The sequence below is a fragment of the Tinamus guttatus genome, unplaced genomic scaffold (assembly GCF_059628265.1).
Source record: "Tinamus guttatus ecotype Peru unplaced genomic scaffold, ASM5962826v1 Tinamus_guttatus_pri_ptg000115l, whole genome shotgun sequence".
Taxonomy (NCBI): Eukaryota; Metazoa; Chordata; class Aves; order Tinamiformes; family Tinamidae; genus Tinamus; species Tinamus guttatus.
Genome location: NW_028288649.1, coordinates 6,398,809 through 6,417,075, shown reverse-complemented (window position 1 = coordinate 6,417,075; position 18,267 = coordinate 6,398,809). Strand labels below are relative to the sequence as shown.

The 18,267-nt window shown below is 42.1% G+C and overlaps 1 protein-coding gene across 5 annotated transcripts in view; it reads left to right on the top strand.

Annotated features, from left to right (window-relative positions):
• The window catches only part of RBMS3 (RNA binding motif single stranded interacting protein 3), a 651,451-nt gene that overhangs the window by 346,359 nt on the left and 286,825 nt on the right, over positions 1-18,267 (top strand). For all 5 annotated transcript variants that reach the window (XM_088521153.1, XM_088521151.1, XM_088521150.1 and 2 more), the window contains one exon: positions 3,184-3,242. In XM_088521153.1, the coding sequence (XP_088377279.1) occupies positions 3,184-3,242 (59 nt within the window). The remainder of the gene's footprint in view (positions 1-3,183; positions 3,243-18,267) is intronic.

The window sequence follows — 18,267 nt, the reverse complement described above, 5'->3', positions numbered from 1 at the left end:
TACCTTAATGACGCAGTCATTATATTGAAGGGTTGGTAATAAGGTATTGAGGTGAACTCAATTCCACAATTATCATTTTCTGGCCAGAGCTTTTGATTCAAAAGCTTTGAAAGATACCTCCGTGCACCGTAATTCTGGGGGAAATTAGATAGTGCTCTTGTTTTCTCATGCACGCCTAGTAGTTTTTGCATTAATAATGCCAATACTTTGTAGAGCAGAAGTGCAGGCTGTTGGATTTTATAGTACTTGCCATTTAAGTACGAGAGAGTTAGAGGGCAGCTCGTAAGCAACATTTTATTCTTCTTATCTCTATGAAGTTGCAATTGAGGAATACATTTTTGGTACTTCAGGGTGGATCGAGTCACTCTTATAACGCTCACACAAACGGAAAGCCAAACAACGTTGAGAAGGAAGTGTAACTTTATACCCCTCTCCACATGTGCAACAAAGAAATATTATATATTTGTAGGAATGAAGTGTCTGCCTGATTGCATGCAGCACACATGTTAACATTCTTCATCACAGCTGATGTTCTGATTGCTGTAAAATAATTGCTTGAAATATTTAGGAAAACTCTCCCAATTAATTCCAATTACTTTCTTGTGGTAGAGCTCAAAGTTTATAGCCGTAGATTAAAGTGAAAGACCTACATGCAGCTAATTGCCTGTAGTTGCGTGTTCCTGGGGCACCTTTTACTGCTGTGGCGTCTGTTTTTGCAAACACGTACGTGTGCAGTAACCTTATGCGCTTGAGAAACCTCTTCCGAAGTGAGCAGAATTTCCTTCACGAATGAAATCTCTCAAATAACTGGGTGTTTGCAGGATCAGGGTATGCAGCAAGGAACTCTGGGAAGCTGGGGATAAAAGCAGTGGAACCGTGGATGTCTGTCTGTGCTGGCAAGACACGGTAGCTCTGCCTTCTCACATGCCTTGGATGAAGCAGCACATCAATTTATGAGGAGTGGCCCAGCTAAAATAGAGGCCGGGTGTTAGTTTTTGTTGGCGGAAGCTTAGGTAGGGGTTGGGTTTTATTTGAGGTTGTTGTGGGTTAGCCACTGATTTTTGTTGGATTCTTTTTCCATGTATCTGTCAGAGGCCCTTTACTGTACAAGGCAGGCATGTTTTTACATGTTTTTCATGCATTTGATTTTAAATCAAATAAACGAAGAGCCACTGCATGGGCCAAATTTCCTCCTGGGCAGGTTGGCCCACAGAGGAGTCGTAAATCATCGCGGCAGGGGATTTGGCTATGCCTTCCTAAGGTATGTGCTCCAACGTCTCCGAGGCCAAAGTCAACTCCAGGTATTATCGTGAAGAATTATATAACTAAGTGAAACGAACATAAGGGAGTATAAAGACCCCAATTCTTGAAGCACTTGAGGTTAACAAAGCCTGTGATCTCCACGGTGAACGTTATAGCTGCTGTGTGCGTTTCTGAAGCGTAGCCAGGCAAAGCAGAGCCTCAGCTACCTGCCCATATAACCCATCGTGACGGATTGAGTGATGGAAATACACCTGCTTTTGGAGCACAAAATCCCACCTATCCACAGAGCAAGTTTAACTGGGGCTCAAGGTACAGTGCACAGACCAGTAGGATCTTTAGTTCAGTTTGCCCTCCTCACGTTCTCTGTCTTTCAGAATGCTTTCTGTCTGAAATAAAAAAGAAGTTTTCCACCTCAGAATGAAAATCAAATGGAAGCAAATACTTCCGCTGGTTATTAAAGAAAATATTGGTGAAAATAGAAGGTCTCAGTTTGCATTGTTAGAAAAAAATAGGGTAAAACATGAAGAAGATGTGGTCTTTCCCTAAAGCTAAGTGGCAATGTGCTATCTACTATGTGGAAATTTTGACCGAGCACTTTGTCTATAGGGCATTAAATTACCTTAAGCTTTCCTTCCTGGTACTAGCATGGATTTGAGGCAAGCTGTCCTTAGTCTCTCCTGGTGCTGCTTCTCTCTCTTGTGAGACGTTTAAGTCCTCTTTATAGCCAAGACAAATACCCGAAGGAGCCATTTTCCAAATTGGTCTGTCTTTGGTTCTCTCTTTCTCTTCCTTTTTAATTTCTTTCCCCCTGTTTCAGTGGATGTGCTGGACAGATTAGCAAGGGAGAGCAGGGCACATCCTTGAACGTGCAGCACAGTGCTCTGGCTGCTCTTGCCACCCTCTTCTGCATAGCAGGATAGATGGGCTCAGCTTTCATCCCTAGGCAGAGAGGAGAATTGCAGCAAAGTCTTTCACATCCTGGTTGCTAAACTTTAGGCAAAAGCCTCAGACACCAGATTTGTATTGCTCAATAAAGATTAACCAAGTAAAAATTGTTCTGTCATATATCTAGGTGGTTTATTGTCCATTTGATGTTGATTCACCTATGGAACATAATCTAGTATGCTGATTTGCCGTTAGGAGGTATAATTTTATTGTAGTCTTTTGTGTAGTGATAGGGAATCACAGAATAGTTGAGGTTGGAAGGGGACTCTGGAGATGGTCTGGTCCAGTACCCCTGCTGAGGTGGGGTCAGCCTGGAGCAGGTTGCCCATGTCCAGTTAGGCTTTGGGTATCTCCAAGGATGGGGGCTCCTTAGCCTCTCAGTAATCACAAAACTTGTGTTTTATGGGAACAGCTTTCCAAATGAAAGCTGAAAGAGTTAGAATACTTTATTATTATTATTATTATGGCAAAATGAAGTCTTGGTATTCTAGGCAGAAACTCTTCAATAACTCTGAAGTTAAAATATAATAATGACTTGAGAAATAATATTACTTTTTTTTCCTCCTTCAATTCTTGCATTCAGAATTTAAATTGTATTTAAATAATCCTTTTCTGCAATTTCCTTAATGAGAGTTAAGAGACATTGACTGCTGAACCTGCTCTTTAAGTTTTAATCTCTTTAAGGTGAAGATCTGGTCTAGTTGTTTGATGCAACAAGCTACAGCTGCCCAATGGCATCCAAATTGCCCCTCAGCATGTTAATGATAGGGATTTGCCTTGCAGTACTGCATTATCTATGAGGACTAAAATATATTCAAATAAGTACTACTTGGGAAGAGTTAGGAGATGTATATTAATCTCAAAAGTTTCTAAACTGGAACATGAGTGTAAGCACGTGCATATGTAAAAATCACATCTATATGTATATAGTTATAGAAAAACAACATGAATTTCTCTTTTTTGCTTTATTTTTAGGTATGGGAAAATTGTATCAACGAAGGCAATCCTTGACAAGAACACAAATCAGTGCAAAGGTATGTGCAGAAAGTCCTCCCTGCGAGTTCAGTGTCTGTTTGAGTGATTGACGGGTGGCTTGGCTGCCAAGGCTTTGGCTCCAACTGTGCAATCAACATAATGTGCGGTATATTGCAAACATATTTAATAATGGCAATGCTTTGAGTTGTGTTTCCAGTAACATTTCTCATTAATTTTTTTCATTAACAAACAAAATGAAAATCACAAATCAGAACAAGTATCAAATTGCTTCGGCAGAAAAGTAAATTACCTTCTAACCACATAGTGCTGTCTGATTTGAATGATATCATCAGTGATGCAAATTGATTTCCTATATGAAAACAAAAAACCTTTGGGAAAACTTTCACAAGCAATATTAGTGTTTTTTTTTAATGTTGTCGTGTCGTGGCCTGCACTGTTGGAGGAAGAAAATATTCCTTCTAACAAAGATAGATTTGCAAGTTGTGATGCTGAGATATGAAAATGACTCCTCTTCCAATTTCAGTTCTTTGCTAATATACCAGAGCGTTTCTTCTTTTCATGAAATATAGCATGCCAGATACTTGTATGTGTATGTATATCTATTTATCTGTATCTATAAGGATAAATATTGTCTAAGATATGTAGAAATATCTCAAGATGGAAATTATTATTTGTTTGCTGGTCTGAAGAGCCATCATTTTGTGGGAGCTCTGTTTTAAATGACTCTGTGGTGCCACATGAGCGATGTACACAATCTTTTGGGAGTAATAGGATCCACTTTAGTGGATCCTTCTCATAAGAAGCACATTCTGGGCAGCATTTCTATATGATTTTTTATAAAGTAAAATATTGTCATGCAGAAATATCTCACCAGTGGCAAAACAGGGTGTGAGGAGGAGAAGCAGAGAAAGACATCTGTGGAAATTATGAGAAGGGGCAGAATGCTGCCAGCTGCAGCAAAGATGTTCTTGCTGCCTGTAGAAGTGTGTTTACCTGTTCCCTGCCAGCAACAGCATTCGTTAGCTGGGGCCCTGTGCGACAGGAGGGACTTTTGGTTCAGAGGAGTCAGGGGATGGGGCTCCTGGGCAGGGAAGAGCTGGGTACTCAGGAACAGGATTGCTGGAAGGGCCCGAATTACTGGGTAACAGGGATGAGAAATGGGAATGCTGTGACAGGAAAATTTGGAGTTACCTTGGTAACCTCAGGGTTGAGATGGTCTTCACCATCTTGCACTCCAACTAAGAATTTTGTCTGGTGACAGGGACATGTGGAATTTTTCTCCCTTTCTCACCATGACAGAGGACTGAGGGGTACTTCATTTTCCTCTCAAGTGTCATCCTCATCCTTTTTCTTTTTTAATTTGATTACTAGAAATGGGCAACAACTAGGATGGAGGTGGTCTGGATTATGCTTTAAAAGCATATTAACCAGTTAGAGGAAATCCATAAGAGAAATACATATGTCTCTGTTATCTTGGTCATCTAACGCCGTGGTGCTCTGCTGAGCCCCTGGAGCTTGCTGGAGTGGGTCTGGGGAAGTGTGCTTTGTGGTTGGCCCTGATTTTGGTGGAAAAAGCCTACACTTTAGTGGTCTCCCTAACCATTCCTTCAAACATGGTACAACATGATCAGAACTCCTTTTCATTCCCATTGCCTGTGGTAAATGACATAAGGAATAGATTTGTTTGGAAAATAGAAAAACGTGAAGTGAAAAGAGTATAAAGAGTATGAATGAGAAAATTTAGAAAAGAATAAACATCTGGCTTTGGTGCCATTGATATTGTAGTTTGTTTAGATATTATTGTAGTAGGGGCTATATAGCAGCAAGCTGGAGCATTTAAAAGTTTACTTTCATGCTGTGTTATTATACTGTAGGGCAGAGAGATATATTTATTTGTATTTTCAAAGATGGATCTTTATGACATAAGTAGTACCATTAAAAGATCATAAACATAATTGGATTTATTAACAGTATGCATCGTGGCATAAAAGAGGAATGAATGTATTGCTCCTTCTAAATGCTGGGTACAGTTTCCTTCTTCTTCAGTTAGTTTGCCAAAAAATAAAGTAAAAAAAAAAAAAAAAATTGCTCATAGAAGTCAGAACTGGAAGGGACCTCGAGAGGTCGTCTGGTCCTTTCCGCTGCCTCGGGCCAGGATCAGCTCTACCTAAACGGCTCCTGACAGATGTTTGTCTAAGCGGTTCCCAAAAGCCTCCAAAGATGGAGATTCCACAAACTCCTTAGGCAATCCATTAGAGTGCTCGCTATCCTCACGATAATAAAGCATTTCCTAATGTCTACCCTAAATCTCCCCTGATGCAATTTAAACCTATTGCTTCTTGCCTTATCCCCAGTGGACATGCAGAGCAGTTCATTCCTCTCCTCTTTGCAGCAAACCTGTATGCATTTGAAGACTGCTGTGTGCCTGCCGTGCCTTTTCTTCAGACTAAACACTGCTCGTTTTCCTCCCTCCGCAGAGGTCCTTAGCTCCGCGTTTCGGCTCATATCGCATTCCACTGCTCCCGGGCTAATTAGCTCATGTCCTTCCCGGAGCGCTCAGTCCGGGCGCGGAGCGGCACGCAGCCCCGATCCCACCCTTTTTGCTAGTGTCAAAAGGTGGTTTCATTTGTCCTCTGTGCTCTTGGTTGTATGCCTGTATAATGGATATGTGTGTGTTTATATATACATCCAATTTAAATACATATATATACTTTTTTGGGGATGCAGGGTGTTGCATGCCCTGTGCTGAGAGCGCCTCCGGCCGCTCCTGCCAGCGCTGCCGCCAGCCAGGCATTCCTCACTGGGCACCGGCCTTTGAGCTCTCCATTATTCCCTCCTCGGGCTAGTCCTTTTCATTTGTCTGTATTGGATTTTATCCTTTTTATTTATTTATTTTGTGCAGGCTATTCCTTAATTTGCTAAGAGTATTCTCCAATATTTAATCCATAGAATGCCAGCCACACTTAGCTTTTCAGCATCCTCTTTACAGTTCACAAATGATTTCTCTAATCCATTGGACAGGGCAGTTTTGAAAAGGCTGAATAGGATCACACCTGGGAAAGGACTTTTGAGGAAATACTCCTCAGAAGGAGGCCAGGGCGAGCTGCTTTTTTAGATGGGATGTGCCGGTCAGTTTGGCACCCAGGTCACTGCAGTTTGAGCTGGCTTCTCCTTCTCCCACCTGTTTGTGCTGTGAGGGGCAGCCGGGGTCTTCCGCAGCGCAGAGCGCTTTGCTGCCCGCGGCGGTGCGTTGGCGTTAGGTGTTCTGGGGAAATCCGTACCGGGTGTTACCGCTCGCCAGGTATCCGCTCGGGTCTGTGAATGGATTTATAGGACTATTTGTTCTAAGATTTTTTCCAGAAGTTGGAAGTGGGCTAAAGTGACTCTAATTTGTGGTGACCCACATTCCTTCTGCCTTAAAAAAACAAAACCAAACCAAGTGCAGACATTTTCCGCGTTCCTTTCCAGTCTTCCGGATCTCACTCATCTTCCATGAAGTATGAGATTTTCTGTTACGGGAGTGCAGCATCCTGTTACGTTCATAGGGTGCAGGGGGATGGATTAAGTTTGAACAGATGATAAAGAAATTCTCCTGTAATTGGAGATTGCAAATTACATTTCAGCATCTTTTGTGTTTTGCCCAAGCTATTTAGTCAACCTAAAAATGGAAAATGATTAACAAAGCAAAGAAACGATTTCAAGCAAGGCGTGTATCAATGTGCACATCTGTTAAGACAGGCTACCGCTTAGCTTTGCTCTTCCAAAAATGAGAGTAACATTCTGAAATTGTTGAATTTATTCTCCAAACGACAACAAAAAAGATTTTCAAAAGGCTCCCCCCTCTGATCGTGGTGCTAAGGAGGAGGGTTATATGAGGAATTTTCCCTGCTATGAATTAAGCAGTCACGTCTAAAGAAATCATCTATGCTTCGGGAGTTCACTAGGGAAACCTTTTGACGTAACCTCTCGTGTTGAGATTGTGCTTTGTTGGTGGCATCGATGCTAAGCGAGGCATCGGAGCAGCACCAAGCACTCTGTAATGGAGCAATATATAACACCAAATAAGCCCAGTCATGACAAAATGGCCAGAAATCACTGAACAAAGCCGGGAACAATCACATATGGAGAATAATGAAAAACAGACACATGATTCATTCAGATGTTCAAACACACACACAAAAAAACCCCTAATGAACAAGTCGGAGAGTTTTGGCCGCTTTGGCGTTTTCCCTCTCCCTCCCCTCCTTCCCTCAGCCCCTTGCGCGTTTCCCTTCTGGGTCTAGTGTGTTTGCTAAGTTGAGAAGCAGGGGCAATGAAAGGCAAGCAGGCGCTGAGGAGAAGCAGGGCTCTTCCCCGCGCAGCTCCGCGCTGGCCCGCTGGCGATCGCCCTTGGTGCCTCGCGCGGGGGGAGTGAGTAATGGCTACGGTTTCCATACCTCATAGCAATGGAATACAGAGCAGTTAATCTGCCAGCTACACAAGCCCGTTTCTTAGCGCTTGAGTTACTGTCATCTGCATCTGCCCTTGCAGACACTTTAATTGCACGCATGCAGATTTACTTCCTGGTTTAATCAGGAGCTCCGATTATTCTCACTGCTGCGCTAGGACCTGGGAAGATGAGAAGGGGAGAATGACTAAAAGTCTTAAATCCCACCTGTGGGATTTTTTTTTTTAATAAATAAAAGCTATGAATCACTGTAATGTGTAGGAGACAAACACTTCAACTGCGTATTCTTCATTTTATGTATATTTTTTCAAACCATGCGCGACTTGATTTGTTGACTAGGAGTGTTTGCCTTAGGAGAGAAATGTGCCTAACATGAAGAGGCGAACTATAGAGACTCTGTTTATAAGTTTAATATTTCATTAAGACATTGTTCTTGTCAAGAAACCTGTTGTTAGCAATGATGTGCTCACTTTAAAATACAATAACTGGAGATGCAGATAAGCTTTCATTAGGGTTGCGGTGGCTTTATGCTTAAAAAAATTTTGAAAAACAAACATTAGTTCATCTATGTTAACCCACCATGTGTCCCATACAATTTCATTTCTCCATTTGCCCTGCTGTTTCTAGACCAAGACTTAAATTTTACCGTGACCTATTTTATAAATTGAGAGTTTATTTGCGCAACAAAAGTGGGATAACGGGATAACTGCAGGCTTATTGCAAGTGTTGGAGATAATTGGACTGGCGTGATGAAGTGCTGCTTCGTATCTCCCACGAGGAGTTTGCCCTGCCTTGTGTTTTAAGTCATTGGTGCTACTCATCTGCTTAAGTTTGCCAGCATCCTTACATATCCTAATGAATTTGAACTCGATGATCGGGAGGCATCTGCTCTGCTAAACAAAACTTTGTAGAGTGTAATAGATATGACTTAGAGAATACATTGGGCAATGCACTTTTAGGACTTAAAATATTAGTAATTTTTGGCACACATTCTATGAGGAGTAATGCATATTTGTGATCATACAAATTCATTCATTTCCATTTTGTATTCATTAATTAATTGCTGTTATTCCTAAGATATTTGAGATGGCAAAATTTGATAGTGACTATCAACATGAAACCACTCCATGTAAAATCATAAGCTGCTGAAGAAGGTGGCTCAGCTACATGGAAAGCTATTTAGTTAAATTTTTTTATTCATTGGGAATAAGCTCAAATTGCAATAACTGTGCTGTGTTATTTATGATTCTCAGAATTGCCATTTTGAGAGAGAAAAAAATTTGAGCCAAGTAGGTCTGTGCCTGATCACAGCCTGTAAACTGTTCGCACTAGGAGGGCAGGCACAGCATGCTTCAAGGGGGAAATGGATCTTGCAGAAAGTAAATAATTTGTAAAACAGGCTTATTTAATTTTGAAGCTCTAGCCTCATGTAAAAATAAATCAATCCTATTTTCAATGCCGGCATAGACAATAGATGTGGTGATTTTTTTGTGCGTCGGTTTTGCTTGTTTGTTTGCTTTGTCTTTTTTCCCGATCCATTCCAAAGATTTTTGTAATCGGCGGCATAATAGTTCACAAGTTATTCAAAGTGCAGCAATATGGAGTATTTTAGTTTGGTGAGTTTGTGGACCGTGAGGGGTTTGTGGAAGCTGGATAGAGGCTGAGCCTGCAAATTTTATGTGTGGGTCTTCAGCCGTCTCACTACTGAGCTGGAGCTGCCCCTGCTAATGCAGCCCTGGGTCCCTTGATCAGAGAGTGCAGAGTAGGCAGAGGGGTGCCCCTTCTGGTGGATGCCAGTGGATAACCAGCAAACCCGTGGATCACTCCAAATCCCCCGAGTTTGAAGAGCCGAGTGTTGCGTGGTGGTGCAGGTCCCGTCCTGCTGCAGGACAGCACGTGCTAGGGCTGCGTCAGGTCCTCGTGGAAGGAAAGGGACGGCAACGCTCGCTTTAATTTTGTCGCTAATGCAGAACCCCCTTGCCATTTGTCATTTAGTTTTGGAAACTGTTGAATTATGTCCTTCTTACTGTATGGTGTGGCTGATGTCATATTCTGCAACATTTTAAGCTAGAAAAAGAGTGCAAAATTGCCAGGCCAGTTTTCTTTTAGAAAAATTTTAGAAAATCATGATCCCTTTGAACATCATGAGGTTGTTTGTTTAAAGTAAGCATTTTTTTTTTAATTTATTTTCTAGTTGTTAAATCTTTCCACTCCTGTGTTTCTTACAAGAATTGCTCAGGAACTAAGTGCTTTTCTTTGGAAGTAAGACCTATTATTATTATGTAGTCATGTGAGATGAGGAGCAGGTCTTTGGGGAAAACACCTCGCAGGGGTGCAGCCAAGTACAATGAAAAGAGTTGGTGGTGAGGAACGACAAGGTTGCTTACGCACCGGTGAAAGTATTCCCTGGAGAGGAGGTGACAGTGTGCCAGCTTCTCACCCCAGCTCACCCCTTGAGAACTCGGTCATGCACAATCCTGCTGCTCCGCAAAAACGAATTTTAAGGAAGTACCAGCTTCTTGATTTAAAAAGCACAGGCGAATGTATCAAAAGAATATATATGCAGCTGCCCTTTTGACCTTGCAGGTGATGGGTTTGGAGATGGGTAGGTGCACAAAGAAAGAAGGGTTTGCTGGGGCCTAGGAGGGCCTGCTGAGCTGTTCTGGGCCACTTGTGATGGCGAGAGGGTGTCTGCGCCCCTGACACCAGGACGACTCGGCCACCTCCGTCTCAGCACCTCGGGAGATGCTCTTTACTGCGTTTAAGCAGCATTCTGCCTCCGGTTCTCTAAAAATTGCTTATTGAGTTTAAAGCCAGGTTCTCTACAGAGGAAACTCTTTTCTAATTAGTTCCCCAGACACTTTCTTAAACAGCTTCATTGCAATTAAGGAAAGCATTTCCTGGGTCATTATCTTTTCATAAATGAACTCATGGCCTAGCAAATATTTTCTGTAAAGAGACCCAAGATGCTCAAGTATTCTGTGACATATCTCATCTGTGATTATTCCAGGGATCTTAAATTTACTGCTTCCAAAATTTGCAGGCCCCTATTGCTGGCAAATAACTGATTTGATTTTTTTTTTCCTTACAGTGAAGTAAAAAAAAATAAAATTTCCATTTATACACAGTGATTAAAGTTTTGGTTCATTGGTCTGTATAAGACTTTGCCAATAGCTTGGCATCCATTTGAAGTGCATTTTGGGACTGGGTAATGCTAGCAGGCTCTTAGTGGTCTCAGCTGACTTGCAAACATCTATTTCATATCATAGAAGTGAACAGAGGAGAGTATTTTTGTCTTTGAACCGTGGTTCATAATCAGCTTTCTTGAAAACTCAGCTGCAATGCTGTGGCTATTTCACCTGTCTTGCAGAGTCAGTTCCCGTAAACTTGAATGTCTGTCTGTCTTTTTTTCCTGATGCCTTGGCATAACATAATGTATCAGTAAATCTGCTGGGCCTCTGCGTTCTTGAAGGCTGGTCGGCAGCAGTTGCACTCAGCTGTGATGTTGGTTCATGAGGCCTCAAGACCTCCAGCAGGACACAGCTGAGCTGCGGAAAATGCCTGCGGTGGTTCCACAGGAGCCCATTTTGCTCCTGCTCCTCAATTCCCTTCCAGTCTGGTCTGTTAGACTCTCTCAGAGAATACTGTGTATGCCGAACACACGCCTGCAAGTGACAATTCGATAATAAATCCAATCGAGAGGCGCTTATTGAGCACAGTTACTCGGGAGGAACCATTCAGCATCACCTCTGTTGATTACGGCGCGACTTCACTTTCGCGTGGCGCCAGCGATCAGGACAGGCATCGTTTGCCTTTTGCCCTCCTGAGACACGTTCCTGCCGTTTGTTTGGAACAGTAGAACTGCCTCACCCAAGTGAATTAAGTAAATGTTCTCCTTCCTGGTGGATAATATACTGTGAAAGTAAAGCAGTAATAGACCATGCCGTCATTTTTATCCAGTCTGTCTTCTGGGTGTTGGAGGGCTGCGTGTCTGGAGATGGCGCATGATTGCCAGAGGAGGAATAGCTGTGCAGCGCAGGAGAAGAATTCCAACCTCTGGCAATAAAGACGTAGCTCCCTCAACTCCAAACAAAAACCCGCTCACACCAGTTCAGGAGAAAGAACTGATGGGTGCTATTGATACTACTACATCAGTTCAGGCTATAGTGGCTGTACAGCAGCAAAGCTAAAGATACTAATCTATCGTACATGGCACAATCATCCTCTACAAAAAATAATTAAAAGACAGCCTTGTCCTACAGACGTTGCCGCCCAGGGCTTTGAAAAAGGCCAATGTGCATAGTTAATTTTGGGTACTATAAATAATCTTATGACTTTGAATCAATTTGAACACTTTAAAAAAAAACACTAAATAAATAAAAAAGACAACAAAACCAAACAAAAATACCTTCCTCCTCAGATTTGCTTAGAAGAGCCTTACATTTGGACAGTGTTTAGTGACTTTTTTCAGCTCAAGATATTTTGAGGAGAGCTAAATCTCAAGAGAAGAAAAGGAGGAGGCCATGTTAGGAATGGCAGAAGAGACCGTATTATTTGGCAAAATAGTTTTTTGACAATCCTGACTGGATTGTCCTCAAGGCCCGATGATGGGCTGATGTTTTCTTCCATTAGATGGCAGTGGTGTGATATATGGTTTCCCTGGACCCCCAAATTAGAAGTTTGACTTAAAAAATTACAAATAGTTCAATTAAAAAGAAAATTTCCTTTATAATTTCAGAGCTTCCAAGCTCTTCCATCTTTTCTTCACATACAGTTTTTTAAATTATCATCTGGTTTCAAGGAAATGTGAAAGAAGACCAGAAGTGTCATATATTGAGCCCTGATAAAGCTTTCAGAAAACTGGCAGCTATGGAGAGTGGTGCCTTAGCTCTTTCGCAGGAGGAGATGCAGGGTGGGCCTAGTTTTTAGGCACTTCAAATAACCAGAGTGAAGCAAAACTTGCTTGGCAGTGGTGTAGCCACAGCAAGGAATCTGGGATGGAACTAAGGATATCATAGGGGTGGGGAGAAGCACTAAGGGAGATTTGGGATGTGGGAATTAGAATGTTTGGGGAATTATTGGGGAAATCGTAATGTGTCCCAGTGGGGATAGGACGTGGGCAGAGATAAGAAAGGCAAGACTCAAATTCATCAGAAAACAAGCTGTAACCATGTCATTGCTCATAGATTACTCTGCTTGAGTCTGCAGAAAGGAAAAAGAACTAGAAATTTTATATATATGTAATATGTAGTATATATGTACACATATATATATAAAAATATGATCTCTATAAAGATCTCTCCACCATCTGCCCTTGTTGCTTGTGGTGTTAGTGGTAATGTTGTTTGTTTAACTTATTAAATATGGAGCAGTAAACACCCTTTATTTTCAAATGGATTAAAATGGACTTGGTGCCCTTCATGGCTTTTTTTTAATTGAATACTTTTGCTATGCTATCGTCTTCTGGAGCAAAGGTTGCAGCTGGGAGATGGGGGTCAATGGGGCCTCTGTTAAAATGCATGTTATCTCTATGTTAATTGCCTGCATATTTACCCAACTGAGCAGGCTGTTCTGCAGAAAGTAAAGGGTTTCGTGGTCAACCTTTGATTGTAAAACAGCAAGAAAAAGTCTGAGCGACCTGTTTTGCCAGAGGTGTCTTGGTTGCTCTTGTCAGTCCCTTCAGCTCACTGCAAATTGCAGGGTAAATCACACATAATTGATGAAGCTTCCCTTTATAAAACCCCCAGACTGAGGAGAAATCAGTGCTCGCAATGCCACTGTTTAATTTCTGTTTATTTGTTGCACATTATTCTAGTAGTTGTTTCCTTTTTAACACAAATAGATGTTATTGGTAGTATAGGCAGTTATTAGAGAAGAAAGAGGAAGTAGATATGCCTTGGGTTTTGTAGGTGCGTGCATGTTTATTAGGTCGGGTGAATGTGATTTCTTACCCTGGAAAGACTTGCATAGCTACCTCTTGCCATGCTGTACTTCCCTGAGTTGCTACTGCAGAAGTGTTAGAATAGTTTTACTAAAAGTGGAGGGTGTGGGGCAACTAATCTGGAGAGTGGTGGAATTAATAAGCCTTTCATCTGTGGCTCTTTGCAGTGTTTTCTTTGATGTCTAAAAATGCAGTTGATCTGCATCCTTTTAGAACTATTTTGAGATCGCTACCTATGTCAAATTGGTTTGAAAAAGGGCAGCCGGTTCAAAAGTTATGGGGAACAAGAGGCTGGCGGGGAAATCGAGAGAGGTATTTCTGCAGTTTGTTCTTTACTTTTTTTTTCTTTTTTTTTTTTTTTCCTGTAATGATTTCTAGACTTCAGGTTGCTTTTTTTGACTGTGCATTGAGCTGATATACCTATGGACAGACATATCGTACACATATATAGGGACAGCGCATCAAGTTAAAGTGTGAAAATAGGATTTTTTTATTTCTGTCAAGTCATCACTCTACGTTTGCCCGCATTTAATTTTTCCTGCTACTTTGTTACCTCGTCACTTAGTCTGATTAGTCCTTCTGCAGTTTTTCCCAGCTGGCCCCCTCTTTCTTGTCCCAGATAACCAAGTCTCCTCACTGGGTGACCCCCTCTCTTGGTCAAGAAGTGGCACGTGCGCTGTGGGACCTGGAACAGGTCCATGCCAAAGTCCCTTGGTGACGTGCCCCTATTGTAGGAAAGACCATGCCCTCCAGCCTCTGGTTTTATCTTTTAACCGGTTGTTTATCCAAGAACTTTCCGCTTAGCCATGGCTGCTTTTGAGGTTTCCTCAGAAACCTTCTGTGGGGGCCTTGTCACATGCTGTTGGAAAACCCAAGCAGGCTCTATTAGCCAGGTCACCCTTATCCTAAGTGACCTTTTCAAAGGACTCCAATAGGTTTGTGAGGCAAACCTGCATAAGGCAGGTTAATTCTTTCTGCATATTATATTCCTAGACATTTTATTCTGTTCCTGTAATTTCTGCTAATTTTACATGGGGCTTGCAGACCAATAGCTGCCCACATCTCACTTGGATTCTGTTCAGAGCACTGTCATCACATTTGCCACTCCACAGCCTTCAGGTATGAAGTTGATTTTTTAAAAAAGGCAGCTAACCACCTCTTATTAGCATGTGTTGTCAGCTCTTTCATCCTGGAGCTTTTAGGACAGGGAGGGTGAATAACATCTGTTGTTGGCAATTTGTTACTGTTCACTTTTGTCAATTTGTCTCATAACCTCTTCTGTGACCATTTCAAATTCAGAGTTGCATCTGTTGTTCTGGACTTCCTAAGCAGCTGCTCTGTGTAATAGCACCTAAAAAAAAATGTGATCTTTGCGTTATAACCCGTTTTGCCCAATCTGCGTCAGATAATTAAGGTCCCCGATGAGCGCTCGGCTTCCTGCCTTTCTGCATCTTCCCCTGCATGCTGCGGTTCGTGTCGCATCCTGGTCGGGCAGCCAGCAGTATAACCTTAACTCTGTGGTAGTATCTGGCTCAGTCTGATCATTTGCTTTTATTCTTAGTTCTCTTTTTAGACAGGAGTCCTTCACCCCAAGCACGGCCTGTTCCATCTGCACCATACAGTTCAGATCGTAGTGCTACAGTGGTCCCTTCACCATATTCCCCAATACCTCAGTGTTTTTGCACTGTGGTGCTTTCTCCAGCGCTGTGCACACACAGAGGCGGCTTTCCCATGGGAAAGGTACAGATAGGATCCTTGGCATGGTAAGTTGGGTAGCTCCCGCTTAACTTGATTTTTCCTCCCTGTTTGATAGGGTGGTTCCTTCAAGTTGCTGTCTATGTAGGTAAAATCTATTTGACTTTTCCTCCTCTTGTTGTCCGAAGGACACAAACTAGTGTCCAGTCTCTGGGTGGAGCCAGACTCATTGCTTAGTTTGCTGGTGTAAGGCCTAAGCAATGCCTGTAGGTTTGCACATCAGAGAATAGAAAATAACTCCGAAACCTGTTTTGTCAAATTAATGTTCAGAAGCCTAGCAAGGTAAGGTCGCTGTGTTTGGGCAGTGGGGATAAGGCAGAGGAGTGGATGTGAAATGCTCCTCAATTATCTTAACTGGATGTGGACAGTATCATTCGGTCGTTTCATACTAATAAGGCTCATAACAAAATAGGATTTTCGGATTATGATTTTAAAGCCCCATGCTCCCACTGTGTTTTAGGGAAGAGTGAAAGCACATGTTGCCCAGAGGACTAAGTGAAACCAGAAATTTCATTTCAGTTTGGACAGTCTTTTTACTGACACTCTGCTCCTGGGCTTGGCATTCCTGGGAGGGGGAAGAGAAGAGGAATGTAAAGGGGAGAAAATTTCCAGTCAACATTTGGTTTGAATTTGCATATAACTAGGAAAGGAAAGGAAAAAAAGTGCCATTATAATTCCAGTGTTGTTCCACTTTAACCTCAGAAAAACTAGCTGTCCTGTAAACTTCACATACGCCTTTCATTTTATAGGCTGCATCATTGTCTCTGCATCATTATTTTATCTTGGTAAATAAGAGTTTAAACAAAGCAAACATTTCAGTCAAAGGATGTTTAGATTGGTGTACAGAAAAGTGTGCTTATTTATTTTGCTTATTTTATTTATTTTATTTTTTAATCAGATCTCTTCCCAAATTCCTCAAGACAAAAAACAGAAATGAGATCAGCTTATCTCCTCTCTAACAGAGCTCTACATTGCAGATTGCAGATCTAGTCTGAGGCTATGCAAGATGATCTCTGAGATATGGTGAGAAAGGCCTTCAGTTTGCAGTTGCCCTACGCTGGACAGTGATATCAAGGAGCTTGTAGTGTGTGTACAAGGGTGTTAAAGTACTTCAATCAAAGCTGAAATATCAATGCATCTCATACAATGCCTGGCATCATTATAAAGCAAGAATTAACAATTCTGAGCATTTACATAGACCTTATGCAAGTCATAATTCATAAATAACAATTGAAAATACAATTTTGGACTAGTTATAATCATTCCTAGAAAGACTGATTTCATATCAACAACCAGATCAGCGCTGACATTTATGGCTGACGGTTGGGTTCATCTCATTAGTGTTTCTGTTTTCTGTGTCCTTTACTCTTCCTTCTCCTGAATTTTCTGAATATAACAGGGTCATGTTAGGACGTGCGTACTTAGCATCAGATATATGCTGAAGCACTGTGCTGAACAAGGCCTTGAATTTCACTAATATCAATCTTCTCTGTAAACATATGTCAGCTCTGGTGCCTCTTGAAGCTTCAGAGTTCATTTTAGGACAGAAGATGTACCAGCAGACTATTACGGGATGCACAAATCTACCATGTATACTAAGCCTCACACCTCAGGATTTTGTTTTATAGAAGGGTTGTCAGAAATATCACAGGCCTTAGCCTGAGGAGAGATTTAAAAAGCTTCCTCTGTCTTTGTAATGATGTAAAGGTAGTGTCCCAGGCCTGCCGTGCTTGGAGTGAATTTGGTCATTACCGCCAGCCTCCGTGTCAGAGCCGTTATCATCTCCACTGTTTCAGTGAAGCCCTTGCAGTGCGCTCGGGTGATAGCCTCAAGGAGTAGCTATAGCACTCACCTGAAGAAGTCTTTAAGCTCCTGGCAGTTGTATTGGCTGCTCCATGTGCTCGTTTTAAACATATCCTGCTTGGATCCTCTGCATCACTTTTTGGGTTTGGGGCCAAATCATCAAATTTTTGTCAGTTGTTCTTGCAAATGAGCTGTGCAAGCGTACAATGTATTCTGACCGTCCCGCAAAACCAGTGGAAACCTTCTTGGAAAATGATGCACTGCTCCTTCTGACAGATGATCATGTGCTCTGTGGGCACAAGCAACATGAAGCTGCACACAGATACCATGCAATTACAGTGCATTTACAGCATTATTTTGATGCTCGGTTCCACAGGCCCTTACAGCTGTGAGTAGTTCATATGGCTGCCTCATTTGAACCTCAAAGGGACTGCAAAGTTGAATGAGAAGTTTCAGAAACCTGAGAGTTAATGCAGAGGAGTAGCAGGCCTTGGGCTTTGCCAGACTGTGAAGGGAAAGGAGGTATTTTACACCAACTGGCAAAGAGTTTGCAGGGAACAGCTCCAAAGCTGCAGAAAAAAGTTTCCCACAAAGACTTTTTTTTTTTTTTTTTAAAGTCATGCTGCAGGAATTAAGTTGGAGATATCACTGACCAAAAGGACATTTTTTCTGAATGAGCCGAGAACCAAAGGAAATGACTCCGAGGTTTAAAATCCTTTTATTTCCTCTGTGGAAGATATCTGTGCAGCTGAAAGTAACCATTCGGGCTGGCTCCAAGCCAGACTTTATGGGAACTAAGATTAGGAAGTCCTGTGGTCAAAATAGCCATTGAACAAATTGCTTCCAGTTTAAAGCCTCAAATTTCCTGATAAAGCTGCAACATTTAACCCTTCCTTTTTTAATTCTTTTTTTTCACTTGGGTGAAGGACCTGCCAGTTCCGAGGCACATCCTGTTGATGCGGCCACAATCTCCACGGGGCTCCCTGCAAAATGTTTGTGGATTCTGGCTTTTGGGCGAGACAGGCTGACCAAAACCCCCAGGCACACGCGACAACATGGGGACAACCTGTGGCTGCTCTCCCGCACGCACGGGCCATCATTTCTTTTCCCCGTGTGT